Source organism: Garra rufa, chromosome 4 (genome assembly GCF_049309525.1).
Source record: "Garra rufa chromosome 4, GarRuf1.0, whole genome shotgun sequence".
Classification (NCBI taxonomy): domain Eukaryota; kingdom Metazoa; phylum Chordata; class Actinopteri; order Cypriniformes; family Cyprinidae; genus Garra; species Garra rufa.
This window is the reverse complement of record NC_133364.1, coordinates 36,010,003-36,025,140: the sequence shown is the minus strand read 5'-3', so window position 1 is coordinate 36,025,140 and position 15,138 is coordinate 36,010,003. Positions and strand designations below refer to the sequence as shown.

General features: G+C 37.4%; 1 protein-coding gene across 1 annotated transcript; it reads left to right on the top strand.

The window, feature by feature from the left end:
- On the top strand, window positions 1-11,275 carry LOC141333968 (membrane-spanning 4-domains subfamily A member 4A-like). The gene is made up of 8 exons (XM_073839121.1): window positions 1-72; window positions 2,118-2,346; window positions 2,630-2,740; window positions 2,837-2,905; window positions 5,347-5,502; window positions 8,542-8,658; window positions 10,207-10,287; window positions 10,479-11,275. The coding sequence occupies exons 2-8, from the start codon at window positions 2,143-2,145 to the stop codon at window positions 10,542-10,544; spliced, it is 804 nt and encodes a 267-aa protein (XP_073695222.1). The 5' UTR covers window positions 1-72; window positions 2,118-2,142; the 3' UTR covers window positions 10,545-11,275.
- The last annotated feature ends 3,863 nt before the right edge of the window (window positions 11,276-15,138 follow it).

Genomic DNA, 15,138 nt, shown 5'->3' with positions numbered 1-15,138 from the left:
ATCGAAACCAAGGGAACAAGTTCGTCATCTGATAAGATCGCTGTCAACAAAAGCTCACAACATTATCTGTCGGTAAGTCCAGTATGTCTTATAATATGATGCAGTCATATAAATGTCACGATATTAGAAGTGTGCGTGTGCGCGTGTTTAGTACTTAAGTCGAGTTTACTGCCAGGTGTTTACTCGAGGAATTAATTCATGAACAGTTAACGTTTATCATTAAATGTTATAAAGTTTATTGTATACATTTCTGTGAATTCGAACCCATGACTCACAATTCAACTGTTCAATTTTCAGTTCTCTCCTGGTTAGAAGAGTAAATAAAGTTTGTGTTCGCAAACAATTAGACCTATTATTTATTTATTATTGACATTGCACAGTACAGGAAATGAAGTGACCAGCATCAGCTTTCTGTTATTTTTAGCTACAGCCTACAAAACAGGTTATATTAACATATTATTTAAATAGGATATATTTGTTTAACTAAACAGTGTCTTGAAGCACAGTTATAAAAAATAGCTTACTTCCTCTTTGAAAAATAAGGTCGATAGGCAGTTCCGCAGGATTATATTTGTATCATGTTGTTGTGTTTTGCAGTGGAAATATATTACAGATAACAGTCTTCTAGCAAACCACAGGGTTGCGTAATTTATGGATCATTCCTGGTATCCAGTAACATTTTAACCTCATAATATTTGGGGAAAAAATATGTTTTTCATGTTTTTAGCATTGTACCAAAATATCGAACATGTTTAACTCTTAGAAACGGATATTGTTTAAGCTCAGGGACTCAAAAAAATTATAATTATGGGTAGATTATTCAGTTCAGGCGCTGGCTTTGAAACATATTTCCACCCTGTTAGGGAACATATACATATTTATTGCAAAATGACACACAATAATGAGATTTTCTTGGATAGTATTTGTCCCTTATGCCATAATAGTATTTTTTTTTTTTTTATCTTTGAAACAATAACAAAACAATTACTGATGAATGGAATATGTCTTGGTTAGTAAGAACAGGTACCTTTTAGTGCTCATTTTTGCCAACAGGATGGAAAATAATACAAAAATGTGCTCAAAAACATATACAGTATATGCTGTTAATGCAGCTCGCCTTACAAAATGTAGCGAAACATTTAACATTGCTGTCAAATTATTTAAAATGACCTGTCTAACAGGGTGGAACAGCAGTGTTCTAATAGGAGATGAGCTTTCATTTTTCAATACAAAAAATTCCATATTTCCTTTGATGGAAGGACATAAATAGCTATGTGGTTCCTCGTGACTATCAATCATGATGACAAGTGGCAAAAAATTCTGTTCAGGTGACATTTTCTGTAAAACAAAACAATTTCTAACATTAAGCAATGCATTATCTTTTACTTTATAGGATGTCCCACTTTAGCTGAATGCTACTGTCCCAATTTATCTAACATGTTTGTGTAAATTGGCACAGTAACAAAGCTTAATATATTTTAAAAAATAGAACAAAACTTGCACATCGTTGGATAAACGGAACGATCACATGGAATTGTTAATATTTAAGAGAGAATTTGCAATATTCACCATTTATTCTATTAGAATTTCCACCCTGTTAGTTCCACATTTCTTCTTTGCATAGCTCTTTGAATGTTCAACATTTAGCTCACTAACCTTCTACAGATTTTTTATAACTATGTCAGATGTTTTTAAATTTTTTTTGACCAAACAAACATTTTCCATAACATAGCCTAACAGGATGGAACTTTAAGTGTGTGAGCAGCAGGATAACATTAAAAAACAAGGTAAGAGTGAGAGCTTATGCTTACCACTGTTTGTACAGTTGACAAAATAAACAATATCACTTCCTGAAAATGGTCTGAATGGAATTGTAGTCTACTTTGGAAGGTGAGAAAGTACATACTAACAGGGTGGAAAATGACTTTAGGGATAGTAAATGAAGAAAATTGTAACGATTTACAGTATATGTATGATTCGACACAGTTTAGCCTAGTCTGTTACACAATTTCAAAATATATGGAGGTTTTTATCATTTAATGTTTTATATTTCTCGTTAAAGTTCAATTTGATAATCGTATCGTTTACATGTTTTGCTTTACTATGGTTTTGTACAGGTCAGTTTGAGATTCAGAAACCAGAATGTCCAGCACAGTCATACCTGTGAACTCTTCAACATTCGTCATCCAGTTTCAACCACCAACACAGACAACACCTGTTACGACGGTGACAAATGCTCCTGTGGTGACAAATGCTGCTGTACCTGTTTATGTCCAACAGGTGGCAGGAGTTTCACCTCTTCAAGGACTTCAGGCATTTCTAAAAGGCCAACCGAAAGCCCTTGGGGTGAGAAATGTCTCATAAACACAAATAACTGTTTTTTATTTGTGCACGTCGGTGTGAGGTACGAAAATAACTTTAATAAATTTGAAACGAGTAGTATACACATTAACAAAGCATGCACAATTTTTATTGAAGAATATGACTTGCTGCCTTGGTGACACCAGTTTAAAATCAGGTTTATCATTTACAAAGTAAAATAGAACTTTATTGTGCGTCAGGCACAGAGAAGAATGTTTCAGGAAATACAATTCAAATGCAAATACAATCACATTCTTGTCCCTCACAGACGGTCCAGATAATGATCGGTGTGCTGACTTTCCTGTTTGGCATTGTGACTGCAGTTAATGCACAGTCCATCTTTGTTATTATTGGTGTTCCTTACTGGGGATCTATCATCGTAAGAAACAATTATGCAATTTAGCATTCTGCCTTTTATAATACAAGCTGTATTCCAACGCAAGCCTACATTTTTTACCTTTCTCTCTCTTCTCAGTACATTACCGCTGGCGCACTCTGCATTTCTGCAGAAAATAAAATGAATTTACCCTCCAGTCGGTGTTTGGTATGTACACAACAGTTACTTTTAAGGCTCTAAGTCAGCAGTTCTCAATTCCAGTCCTTTTGACCCACCGCTCTGCATATTTTGCATGTATCTCATATTTAAGACACCTGATTCAGATAACCAACTCATTAAAAGAAAGCCCTCTGTACTCCCATTGTGAGGGTCTCTAAGCATGGGAAATCTGTTGAAGGTTACTTCACATTGGAACATTCATTCACAGAGTTGCGCTACACCACATCCTGCAGCGTCTGTAAATAAATGCTATATAAATTCATGTCTCGCACAATTCTATGTCCTTTGAATGAAACATATACGCTCCCTTGAATAATGCCGGATTATCCTGTGAGGTTCGGTCGTATAGAACAAACGTCTGAAGAGATACGTACAAAATGTGCAGAGCTGTGGTGAGCGAGTCGAAGACTGGAATTGAGAACCGCTGGTCTAAGCACAGTGTTAGAAGTACAAAAATAGTATTCTATTGTCTTTGTACTGATTTTCTGTACTGGTTCGCCATAATTAATTGTCCAGACCTGCCAGATATCAAACGTACGTCTGCAAGATGTCTGTTAAAGATCTCTTGATCTGAAAAGCATCTGCTGTGTACAAATGTCTGGCAGACGTCTGTAAGATGTCAGTTTTACATTTATTCTAATTAATAAACATGTTAATCCCTGATTTCACACATACATCTCGAAGATGTCTATTTGACGTCTGCATTTCCATCTGCAAGATGTAGTTTGCTCATCTGCAAGACGTTTATTGGATGTTTCCTATCAGATGTCAAATAGACGTCTATTAGATGTCTTTAAGACGTTCATGATTTAAAATGTATGTAAAACGGACAGCAGACCCAGATGGCACAAGCACGTCTGAAAGATGTCTGTTAAAGATCTCTTGATCTGGAAAGCATCCGCTGTCTAAAAACATCTGGCAGACGTCTTTCAGATGTCAGTTTTACATACATTCTAAATAATAAACATCTTAAAGACATCTAACAGACGTCTATTTGACATCTAAAAAGAGACATCCAATAGACATATTGCAGATGAGCAAACAACCTAAATAATAAGCCTTGCAGATGTAAATGCAGACGTCAAATAGACATCTTCTAGATGTACGTGTGCTATCAGGGGATGCTTTCCAGATCAATAGATCTTTAACAGACATCTTGCAGACATATTGATCTGGGGCACCTCTTGATCTGGAAAGCATCTGTTGTGTAAAAATGTCTGGAAGATGTCTGTAAGATGTCAGTTTTACATTCATTTTAATTCATCAACATCTTAAATACATCTAATAGACGTCTATTTGACATCTGATAGCAAACGTTCAACAGATGTATTGCAGATGTAAATGCACACATCAAATGGACATATCTGACATGTTTGTGTGCTATTAGGGATCTAGACATTCTGTTGTTGAATGCAGTAAAGGCATTCAAACTATTTACAGTAAAAAGAATTATACAGAGCACTTTTTTTTACTAACAGTAAGATGAATTATTTTAATTAGTCTCTTTTAACAGTATATTTAACAGTATATTTGCTGTGAACAAAAATTCAGTCAAGATTGACTGGACTGCAAAGTCATGTTGCTGTAAAGTCGTGTTCGGACCCTGATGATTGTTGTTTAAAGCCGAGTTCAGACTGCATGATTTTAGCCCCGATTTTGACTCGCAGACAGGTTTTGAGAAATCGCCGACACATGCCCAAAATCACAGGTAAATCGGTGCTCGTTCACGCGAGTGACAATCACACATTGTGAACTATCAAAGACGCGATCTGAGAGAATCGCCGACGTGTCGCCGACACCCGTGAGATATTTGGCATGCTAAATATCTGGACCTGTCGGCGATTCAAAATCATGCCGTGTGAAAGGTGATCTGACTGAAAATAACATCGCGATTAGCTACAGCCAATGAGACGGCAACATTCAGGCCAGCGGGAAGTTGGGGGAGGAGTTACGAAGGTATAGACCACAATGTCAACAAGCATAGCTTCTTTTCTTTTCGCTGCAAATGAGTGCACATGCAAATTGTATGACAAGCTTCTTGCGGGCTACCATTTTTTTTAATAATAGTCCCAGTCTCACGTGAGAATTTGCACGCCTGACCTCGCGTTGTTTCCATGTCACTTGTCACGTGTGTTGTCGGTGATTCTTCCTATTGTAAAGTCATGCAGTGTGAAACCCCCTGTCGCTGATCCATCTTGCAGTGTGAACACAGCAGCGACGGAATGCTACCCCAGATAGTCATGCAGTGTGAAAAGATCTGTGACGTGATTGCTTTGAAAATTGTGCAGTCTGAACTCGGCATAAGTCTGTATTTCTTTGTCAATTAGTGTATTTTTATCACTTATATATTTTTCCATCTGTTTAACGTGACATGTTACCACAGCATTTGAAAGTTCTTGCTAATTTCTCAATCTTTTTTCTGCCTACAGGTGAATGCTTCACTTGGAATGAACATTTTCAGTACTTTAACCGCAGGCATCGCCATTATTTTCACTTCGGTGGATTTGGCTTCAGGGCCAATGAGAACTTACTGCTACGGATATGACTGTTACAATGTAGACAGCAATGTAGAGAGAAATTATAAGGTATGTCATCAACTTTTACATTCACATTTATTTAGTAATTACAGTAAGATCACTGTGTGGTCAGTACACAAACATTAATCTACACTCATCTGTTTTTATCTTGCATTTCAGAAGTAGTTTATAGATCACTGACAATGCAAGAAGTCACTGGCATTTCACGTTAATTGTAAACACAGTCCAGTTTGACCTACAGTGCCTATAGAAAATCATCATACCCTATGAAAACCATTACCTTTTGTCGCATTACACCATAAATAAATTAAGTCTAACTTTTTTGAACTGCATGTACATGTCATAACCCTCATCATTAAAGTAAAAATACAATTAAAAAAATTCTGGTTTGGTAAAGTGATCAGCCCCTTAGAGTATATATTATAAACTTGCTCATGTGCAAGCAATCAACTTCCAGATCAAACACCAAGCTAATTTCCCCACCTGACATCAATAGTAGTGGTGTTGATTACTTCAGAATAAATCCAGCTATTTTTTTTGAAGATACCACTGTTAGTAGTGCATGGTACGGCAAAGAATTCACCATGGATGGGAAAGTGCTTTCAAAAGGATACAAATGTAAAAGGCTTTAGCTATCCCTCGTAGTGCTGTTCAGAGCATTATTAAGAAGTGGAAAGAGTATGGCTCCACTACCACATTGCCTAGATCAGGGCCTTCGTCCAAAGTGGATGACCAAGCCAGTAGGACAATAATAAGAGCAGCTACTTGGAGGCCAAAGGCAAATTTAAGGGCCAAATTCACTAACTGCTTGTGTCAGCGCAAACCCTCTTCTGGCATTAAAAACTACTATCAGGATGTACTAAAGACATGTAACAAAACAACAGTGAAAAGCAGACAGTTATATTTGTGGCTGACCTTATTAGAGGCCAAGCACTGAATGTGCAAAGGCACTGCCGTTGTTATTAGGGGCCATTTCTTCTGCTCTTGAGTCTATGGGAGCCCATAGAACCGCTTGTGGAAAAGTTGTGAAATTTGGCACACTGATACAGGACAGTCTCAACATTAACCATAGCAAATTTGGAGTCTCCAACTCAAACTCTCTAGCGCCACCACTTGTCCAAAGTTTTACTCATGTATATGCTAATAACTTTTGAACCGTAAGGCACAGAATCAATTTTTTCTAGTGTTAATAGTTTGTAAAACTGTAACAATTAATGCAATGAAGAAGCGAGAAGTAGTGAACCCGTGTGCAGTTTTATTAGAGTCCACACGTGAAATCCAAACGATAATAAAAACAAATGAGACTTGACTTGACTTTAACACACTGGAAACAGACGTGACTTGAAATTAACTAAGACATGGCATGGCACAGACTTGACACTCACCGACAGCAGATACAACATTAATACGCAACAGGGAATCGTAGAAACACAAGGGCTATATATACTAGACAATACCGTTCACATGACACAAACAGCCAATGAAAAACAAGGAACAAGACCTAGTGACAAATCAGAACATGACACATGGAACAGAGGACCCAATGGCAGGAATACACCAGGGAAAGGGAAGCAAGACACAACAGCATGAATCAAATACAAAGTAAAAGTCAGGAAAACACGAACATGAAACAAAACTCCAAAACAAAGTCCAAAACACCCGTTACAAAAACCTACTTTTTAAAACTCGCCCTTGACTGTTTGTCTTATTTTCACCAAATTTGGCTCAGATCATCTTCACACCATGCTGGCAAAAAGTTATGGGATTCAAGTTGATCAGTCAAACGTAGAATAACACACCAAAGAATTCTGCGAAAAGCGCGCCAAAATGGATGTGAGGCTATATCTTCGCAACAGTTCAGCGTATTGAGACCAAACTTGGTGTGTGTTATAACAAGCATGACCCGAGTCTACCTGTAGTGTTTCATCACAGTGCCACCTAGTGGTCTGGAGATAGGAAAACTTGATTTTTTTACTGATAACTTCTCAATGGTTTGGCCAAAAATCCCAGAGCTTCTGATGAAAATGACTTATTGTAAAGAAAGTGATTTCAAAATATTCCTTGGGTCATGCCGAGAACATTGATACCAATTATGCCAAACTTCCTGTCCACCATTTTGATTATTGTAGAAAACCAAACTCCTCCTAGACCGTTGGTGATTTTCACCAAATTTGTCAATATCAATGTCAATATACGAAGCTGTTTTCATTTGACGCATCAATGAATTTGCTGGAAAGATGCTAAAGTGCATCTGAAGCTGTATCTCTGCAAATACTTCACATGTTTGCACTATTTTTTTTTATTTTTGGCATTGTTACCTCACACTGATTACACCACATAAGCGATTCAATAACCAAAAATGCTAATAACTGTAGATTGCATTTGCCTATTGTAATGAAAGTGGTCTCAAAATATTCCTTGGGTCATGCCGACAACATACAGTAGATGACCAATTATACCATTGTTGGCCTAACTTCCTGTCCGCCATATAGATTAATGTTGGAAACCTACTTTTTCGAACTCTTCCTAGACTGCTTGTCCAATTTTCACGAATGTTTATAGATGACTATAATGTTTTGTACAGCGCCGATACAAATTATAGGCTTGATGCCAAAATGACTCTGAGGATTTATCTGTGCAAAGCTTTGACATAATGACACCAAACTTTGTGTGTGCCTTTGTAACCTCACACTAAACACACCACATCGATTTGATCAGCGCCACCTGTTGGTCAAAAGTGTTAAGCCATTAAATCATAATACTAGGAGTTCAACATTATTTTTTGTCATTTTGATTCAAATCATCTTAAAATGGCTTCCTTTACCCATTGTTGTAGATGGTCTGGTATTCCATGCCATGCTTATAGCTTCTCATTTTGCCTTTGGAGTGCCTTAATTGCTGCTTGCAGCTAGATTTATATTTGCATTTGTAGGAGTTTCCCTTTTAGACACAATTTATGAGAGGAGAGTATTTAAATAAAGACACAATTTGCGCTGCTGTCAACATTACAGGGTGATAGATTCTGCACTGTTGAACATTTAGTGTGAATAATACTACTATTTGTGCTAATGCTGAATTTTCTCTCAGTCTCTCTTCAGGGGAATCAGTGGTGTGTTATTGGTATTCGCCATGCTTGAGTTTATCATCTCCATCTGTCTGTCAGCATATGCCTGTAAAGCTAGCTGTTGCTGTTGTCCTCCTCAGGTGAGCAATGCACCAAATCAGGAGTTCTCAAACTTTTTGTGTGTGTTTGTGTCAATTGAACCGCCCAGATATTAGGGCTGGACAATAATTCGATATCAATATAAATCGCGATATAATTTTTTTCAATAACGGTGATACGATTTTTAAACCCATTTCCGATATTTCAATATACATTTGCATATATATATATATATATAGCAGCGTGTATTTATGAATCTTAAAAAGGGTCATAAATTGCCTCAAATTGATATTTAAAAATTGTAAATGGTGAAATAAAATTCTTTCCTTGATATTTGTGTATTGAACATATTTTTGATTGACATTTAGACTCCTATCTAATTTTCTAAATTTGAATTTTTTTTTTTTTTTTATTTGGGCTAGTTAAAATAATTTTCAGGCTACCAAAATCTGAAGAGTACCTGCCCAAAGGGCTACCAGAGATTTAGAAATTTTGCGAGCCCTGACCTCCTTTCTGGAAGAGGATTAATAATTAGTTGGCCTAGTGGCATAATTTTTATTATGATTTCTTTCCCCCTTTTCTGTTCCGGCCAGAGCAATGTGTTTTTGTTGTTGCTCACTCTTTATTTATTTTATTCCTTTTGTTTCTTTATCTGAAAACTGCTGAAGCAAAAAAATTGTGTTGTTTAAATTTATATGAATAATCAGCCTGCTTTAGCTTAAATGGAAATATATTATTGTTAATAAGCTGAGTCTGAGAGTTTTATTTATGTGATAGTTTATTTCACATTTCTTGTTTGTAAAGGCTAAATAAAAATAAAAAGTGAATCTTATTTTCTTTGTATTGTTTTTATTAAAAATGTTTTTATATAATTTTAATAGGAGGAGCCTGGATGTATTATAGACTTTGCTAATTCAGTTTGCAGACATTTGTAGGTACAGACATCCATTGTGTGTGTCCTCTGCAGTTTTTTCCTGAGGCTTTTTAATATTGTCCATATTGATATCGGAATTATATAGTATCGACCGAAATTAAGAAATATATCGTGATATAAATTTTTGCCATATCGTCCAGCCCTACCAGATATATAAAATGGAAACAGTAACTTTTAAGGCTTTTAACTCTTGGGTTCACAGTTTACAAGAACTGACAAAAACTTTGTTACAATATATATTTTTTAAATTATTATTTCTTAAATTCTTGCTCTGAAATGTTCAAACCCTTAAGCATTTAACATGTAAATATTTCGAATTTTAAACTCTTGTCTACGGAAATGTTGGAAATTATGACTTGCAGTCAACTCATAATGATTCAAAAGAAATTTTCCGAAGCACTTGACAGATTTAAAAAAAAAAAATCTCAGGTTATACCTAAACTTAAGGCTTGAGTTCAACCTGTGTTTTCTGACAGATACACTTTTTTTTCCCCACATTTTAAGGATTAATTTGCTTTAGTTCGATTTCTTATTTTACTATATATATTGAAAAGCTGTAATAATATGTGCTTGTAAACTTGTAAGTAATACTGATACATTTCTGGCATCTCACAGTAAAAAGGCATAAAACACTACATGCACATTTTTTCCCAAGGTGCAGTATGTTCCTCAAAGTGTACCTCCACAGTCCTCGGATTTTAGGCCCATTGATGTCCATGGTCTTAACAGTTCTGTGGTAAGTGAAACTTGTAACCCCAGTTTAGTTGGACTTTGAGTAAAATGAGTTTAAAAGAAGTATTCTTTCAATTTAGTATTGAGTGTCTTATAGCTAATACACTCAATAATGGGTGCAATAATTGTTATATAATATTATCAATAAAAAAGCAATCAATAAGTTGATCATACTGTTTTTTCTTCTTCTTGCAGATACCTGTGGCTTCCATTCATCACCAGCCTGCAGACGCTCCTCCACAATACAGTGAATTCAAATAAAAACGCATAGGTGGACAGTATATATATATATATGGGAATGTTGGTAAATATAATATATAAAGTAATACATTTCCATATATGGGAAACTAGTGCTTATATTTTTCAATATACAGCAATAAATTCATGGACCAGGTATGGCTATATACTGATGCTGATATAAATTATACACTACAAAAAATGCACTTTTTAAAATTTTTACATGTATTGAAACACTAAATTTCTCTTTCGAGAATTACTGCTTGGGTTTACATGTAGCTGAAAACTTTACTATCACTTTATTTTTAGCATATTTACACATTTCATATATAAGAAAAGTGTGTACTGGAAACAAATATTAAAAGTTTTAGATTTTTGGACTATTGGATGCCTTTAAATCATAGTGGGTGGAAAATGAGATTGGATATTTATAACTTTTTTTCACTATACCTTATGATGAATATTATCGAATGCATGCATAAAATGCAGTCATTCCTTATGTAAACGTAAAACAATTAAATACACTGATAGTTTATATAGGTGGGTTTTCCCAACGTCCAATATCTCTAATGTCCTCTCACCAGAGAAGAGAACATAAAAGCAAATGTAGAAAGCATTTGTTCAGATAATAATTGCAGTTTTTACATAAGTCACATACTGTATGTGCAAACGATATCTATTTAAAACTAGAAACTGTTTTAGATTTTCTTTCTTTTGTTATGTCAATAATGCTGCAATAAATTATTCATAATCTATTGATTCTCCCTAATTCTTTTTTTTAAAGAAATGTTCCTTTTAAAAAATCTGAAAAATACATGAACATCAACATCATAAAAAGACCAAGTAAAAAGATGAACATCAAAGTCAAAGTCTTTAATATGATCCCCACAGGTAAATCCACAGAGAGGGTAACAAACACATGTATACATCAAGACCGGACACAAAGGGTAAAATTCAGACAACTAATCAAGGGTGGCTAATGATACACAGACACGTGAAGGTGATTTACTAATAATGTCTAGATAAGGACAGGAAAAAATCAAATATGGGCACATAAGGAAGAAACCAACAACCACAGTTCAACTGGGTGTGACACATCGCACACCTCCTGGAAGGCGCGACCTCGCGCCACAGAAGAGATGGACGGAGGAAACTAAGGAGGTGGACGAAGAAGTGGATGTGAGATGGCAACCAGAAGTCAATGTGGGTATAGGTTCTGGTAGAGGACGGACATCCAGGAGGAGAAGGATCAGATGGAGGGAGGACACAGAAGGCACCCGGACCGGAAGGAGCCATGATGGTAGCCCACAGGGGAGTCGACAGAAAGAGGAGCCAGTGTGGAGGAAGGGCTGACGATTCCAGGGGGCCAACCAATGGAGGCAGAGCGGGTGGAGGTGGAGCCCGAGGCGGAGATGGAGAGCCGATGATCCCGGGCGACATCAAGGATCCGGAGGGCTAATGTGGAACCCAAGACACAGATCTGGAGGGAGGGAGGAGCCCAACGGAGCTGGTGGGACGGAGCAACAAGGCACAGCCGGAGGAGTGGAGTCCTGAGGCAATTATTGAGTTCTTGAGTACTTAACTTCTTCACTTGATTTATTTTCAGGAACACACTACTAATAATTAATAACGTGGTGGTGCCACCTAAAGGCACTGAGGGGAATGGCAAGATCACATACATAACATCTCCTCCCCTCTTAATCAGAAACAACTCCAAAACATTTTCAAAACCACAACTATAATGCTTTTACCTATTCTACTCTAGAGGTAGATGTGCTGGTGTAATGTCATGCTTTGTCTGACACTCTTCTTATATGTCACTGTTAACATCTTGTTCCTTTGATAGTGGTACAGAAACTCTGGCATCGGCAGTGGTCTTCACAGGAACAGACACATTCTTGCTTTCAGGTAATTCTGTTGCTGTTTGTTTTGGAATGGACAAAAGTTAATCAGCATGACGCCTCCATTCCTCAGAAGTACCCACATCCACATTATAAGATACTGGACCACTTTGAGCCGTCACCACTCCTGATGTCCATCTCTTTCTCCCCCTGAAATCACGAGCCAGCACAGCATCACCTACTCTGAACTGTCTTGGCCTCGAACGACCAGCTCGGCGGAGAACCTGAGAGGCCTGGGAGAGCCGCACAGCAGCTGTCACACTGGGTTTCAAGGCATCAAGATGTGTGTGCAACAGGCATCCCAAAAACAACAAGGAAGGGGACCCTTTTGTCGTTGGATGTGGTGTGTTGCAGTTTGTCAGCAAGAATGTTTCCAGCCTTTTCTGAAGAATAGAAGAGCCCTTAAAAAACCTTCAGTCAAGTCACCTTTATTTATATAGCGCTTGTAACAATACAGATTGTGTCAAAGCAACTGCACAGTATTTAAACAGAACAATATTAAGTAACGCATTATTGTAGATAATCAATTTTCAGTTAAAGGCAGTTCATCAATGAATTCAGTGATATCATCGTCAGTTCAGTTCAAATAGTAAACGATATCGCTGGAAAATGTCCCCAACTAAGCAAGCCAGAGGCAACAGCGGCAAGGAACCAAAACTCCACAGGTGACAGAGATGGAGAAAAAAACCTTGGGAGAAACCAGGCTCAGTCGGGGGACCAGTTCTCCTCTGGCCAGACGGAACCAGCAGTTTGTACCAATGTCCGATTGTAGAGAACTCATCAGGTTCCTGTGGTGTAGTACCGATGGCTATCTAGTTTGGCGTGGTCTTCACTGATGATCGGTCTCTGGAACTCATCTGGTTGACACCCATGGCTATTGAAGTCATCTCCAGGTGGTGATCCATGATCTAAGCTGGGTGCGGACTGGATCCGGGGGACTGCAGTGACCATCTGATCCAGATACAGGCTGGGTCTGGTGGCTACGGTGACCTCGGAATGAAACATTGCTTGTTTTAGTGACTGAACAAACCTCTCAGCCTGCCCGTTCATTGCCGGATGATATGGAGCAGAACGAATATGTTTCACATGGTTGGCCTTTAGGAAATTTGTAAACTCCTGAGAGAAAGATTGTGGTCCATTGTCACTCACGAGGACTTCGGGCAGACCATAATCACTGAAAAGTTTCCTTAAAAATTCTATAATTTTTTCTGCTGTCTTGGATGTCATGACTTGCACCTCAGGCTACTTTGAATGCGCATCAACCACAACTAAACCAAACTAAACTGAACAGAAGGGGGAGTCAAGGAACAAACCAAATAAACTAGAAACACAGAGGGGGAAACACTAGGAAAACAGAACAATACATAACTCAATCCTGACACCAATAGACGTACTGCAGATCTAAATGCAGACGCATATATATATATATATATATATATATATATATATATATATATGTATATATATATATATATATGTATATACAAACACACATATACAGTAATGGCCAAAATTCTCACAGAAAAGTGTTGCATTAACCAGTTTTTGCTATACACATGTTTATTCCCTTTGTGTGTATTGAAAAAAAAAGGGAGGGAAAAAAGCTAATTTAACATAATGTCACACAAAACTCCAAAAATGGGCTGGACAAAATTATTGGCACCCTTTACTTAATATATGGTTGCACACCCTTTGGAAAAAATAACTGAAATCAGTCGCTTTCTATAACCATCAATAAGTTTCTTACACCTCTCACCCAGAATTTTGGACCACTCTTCCGTTGCAAACAGCTCCAGGTCTCTCATATTGGAAGGGCGCCTTTTTCCCAACAGCAATTTTAAGATCTCTCCACAGGTGTTCAATTGGATTTAGATTGGACTCATTGCCGGCCACTTCAGAACTCTCCAGCGCTTTGCTGCCATCCATTTCTGGGTGCTTTTTGAAGTATGTTTGGGGTCGTTGTCCTGCTCGAAGACCCAAGATCTCAGACGCAAACCCAGCTTTCTGACACTGGGCCCTACACTGCGACCCAAAATGTTGCGCACTGTGGACAAATGCAAATCTAGATCTCTGGAGATGGACTTGTAGCCTTGAGACTGTTGAAATTTTTCCACAATTTTGGTTCTCAAGTCCTCGCACAGTTCTCTTCTCTTTCTGTTGTCCATGCTTAGTCTTTGCATTGTGTGTCTGTGTGTGCCACACTAAGTGAATTCTCTCCTTTTTATCCGCTTTCAGGTGTGATTTTTATATTGCCCACAACTGTTAGGGGAGAGTGGGGATGGTTGCAACAAGGGTCAGTTGCAACATTGCTTATTTCTTCAAGCAGGAATAAGATACAGAGATGATATTCATACTGCACATGCTTTATTGGCCCCTCATACTTCCTAGAAGAAATCAGCCACATGTGATCAGTCCTTCTACCAAAAATCCTTTTCTTGGTAAAAAAGTATTTTTTTTAAAGATGAGATTTTCGGTCATAGTGTATAAGTTGTTTGTGTGACGCATTGTAAAAACATAACATTTTAATCAGTGCGTTCTTAGCTTCTAGAAGGCATAGGTAGTAGGCAACTGTAGGGACAGTTGCAACACACTGTTGAAATCGTCCCAAAATGCTGACCCTTACCACAATATTGATTTAAAACTTTGCCATAACATTACATAATTGTAATTTTATAATGAAAATCTTAATGAGCCCCTTTAATAGTTAGGTATCTTTT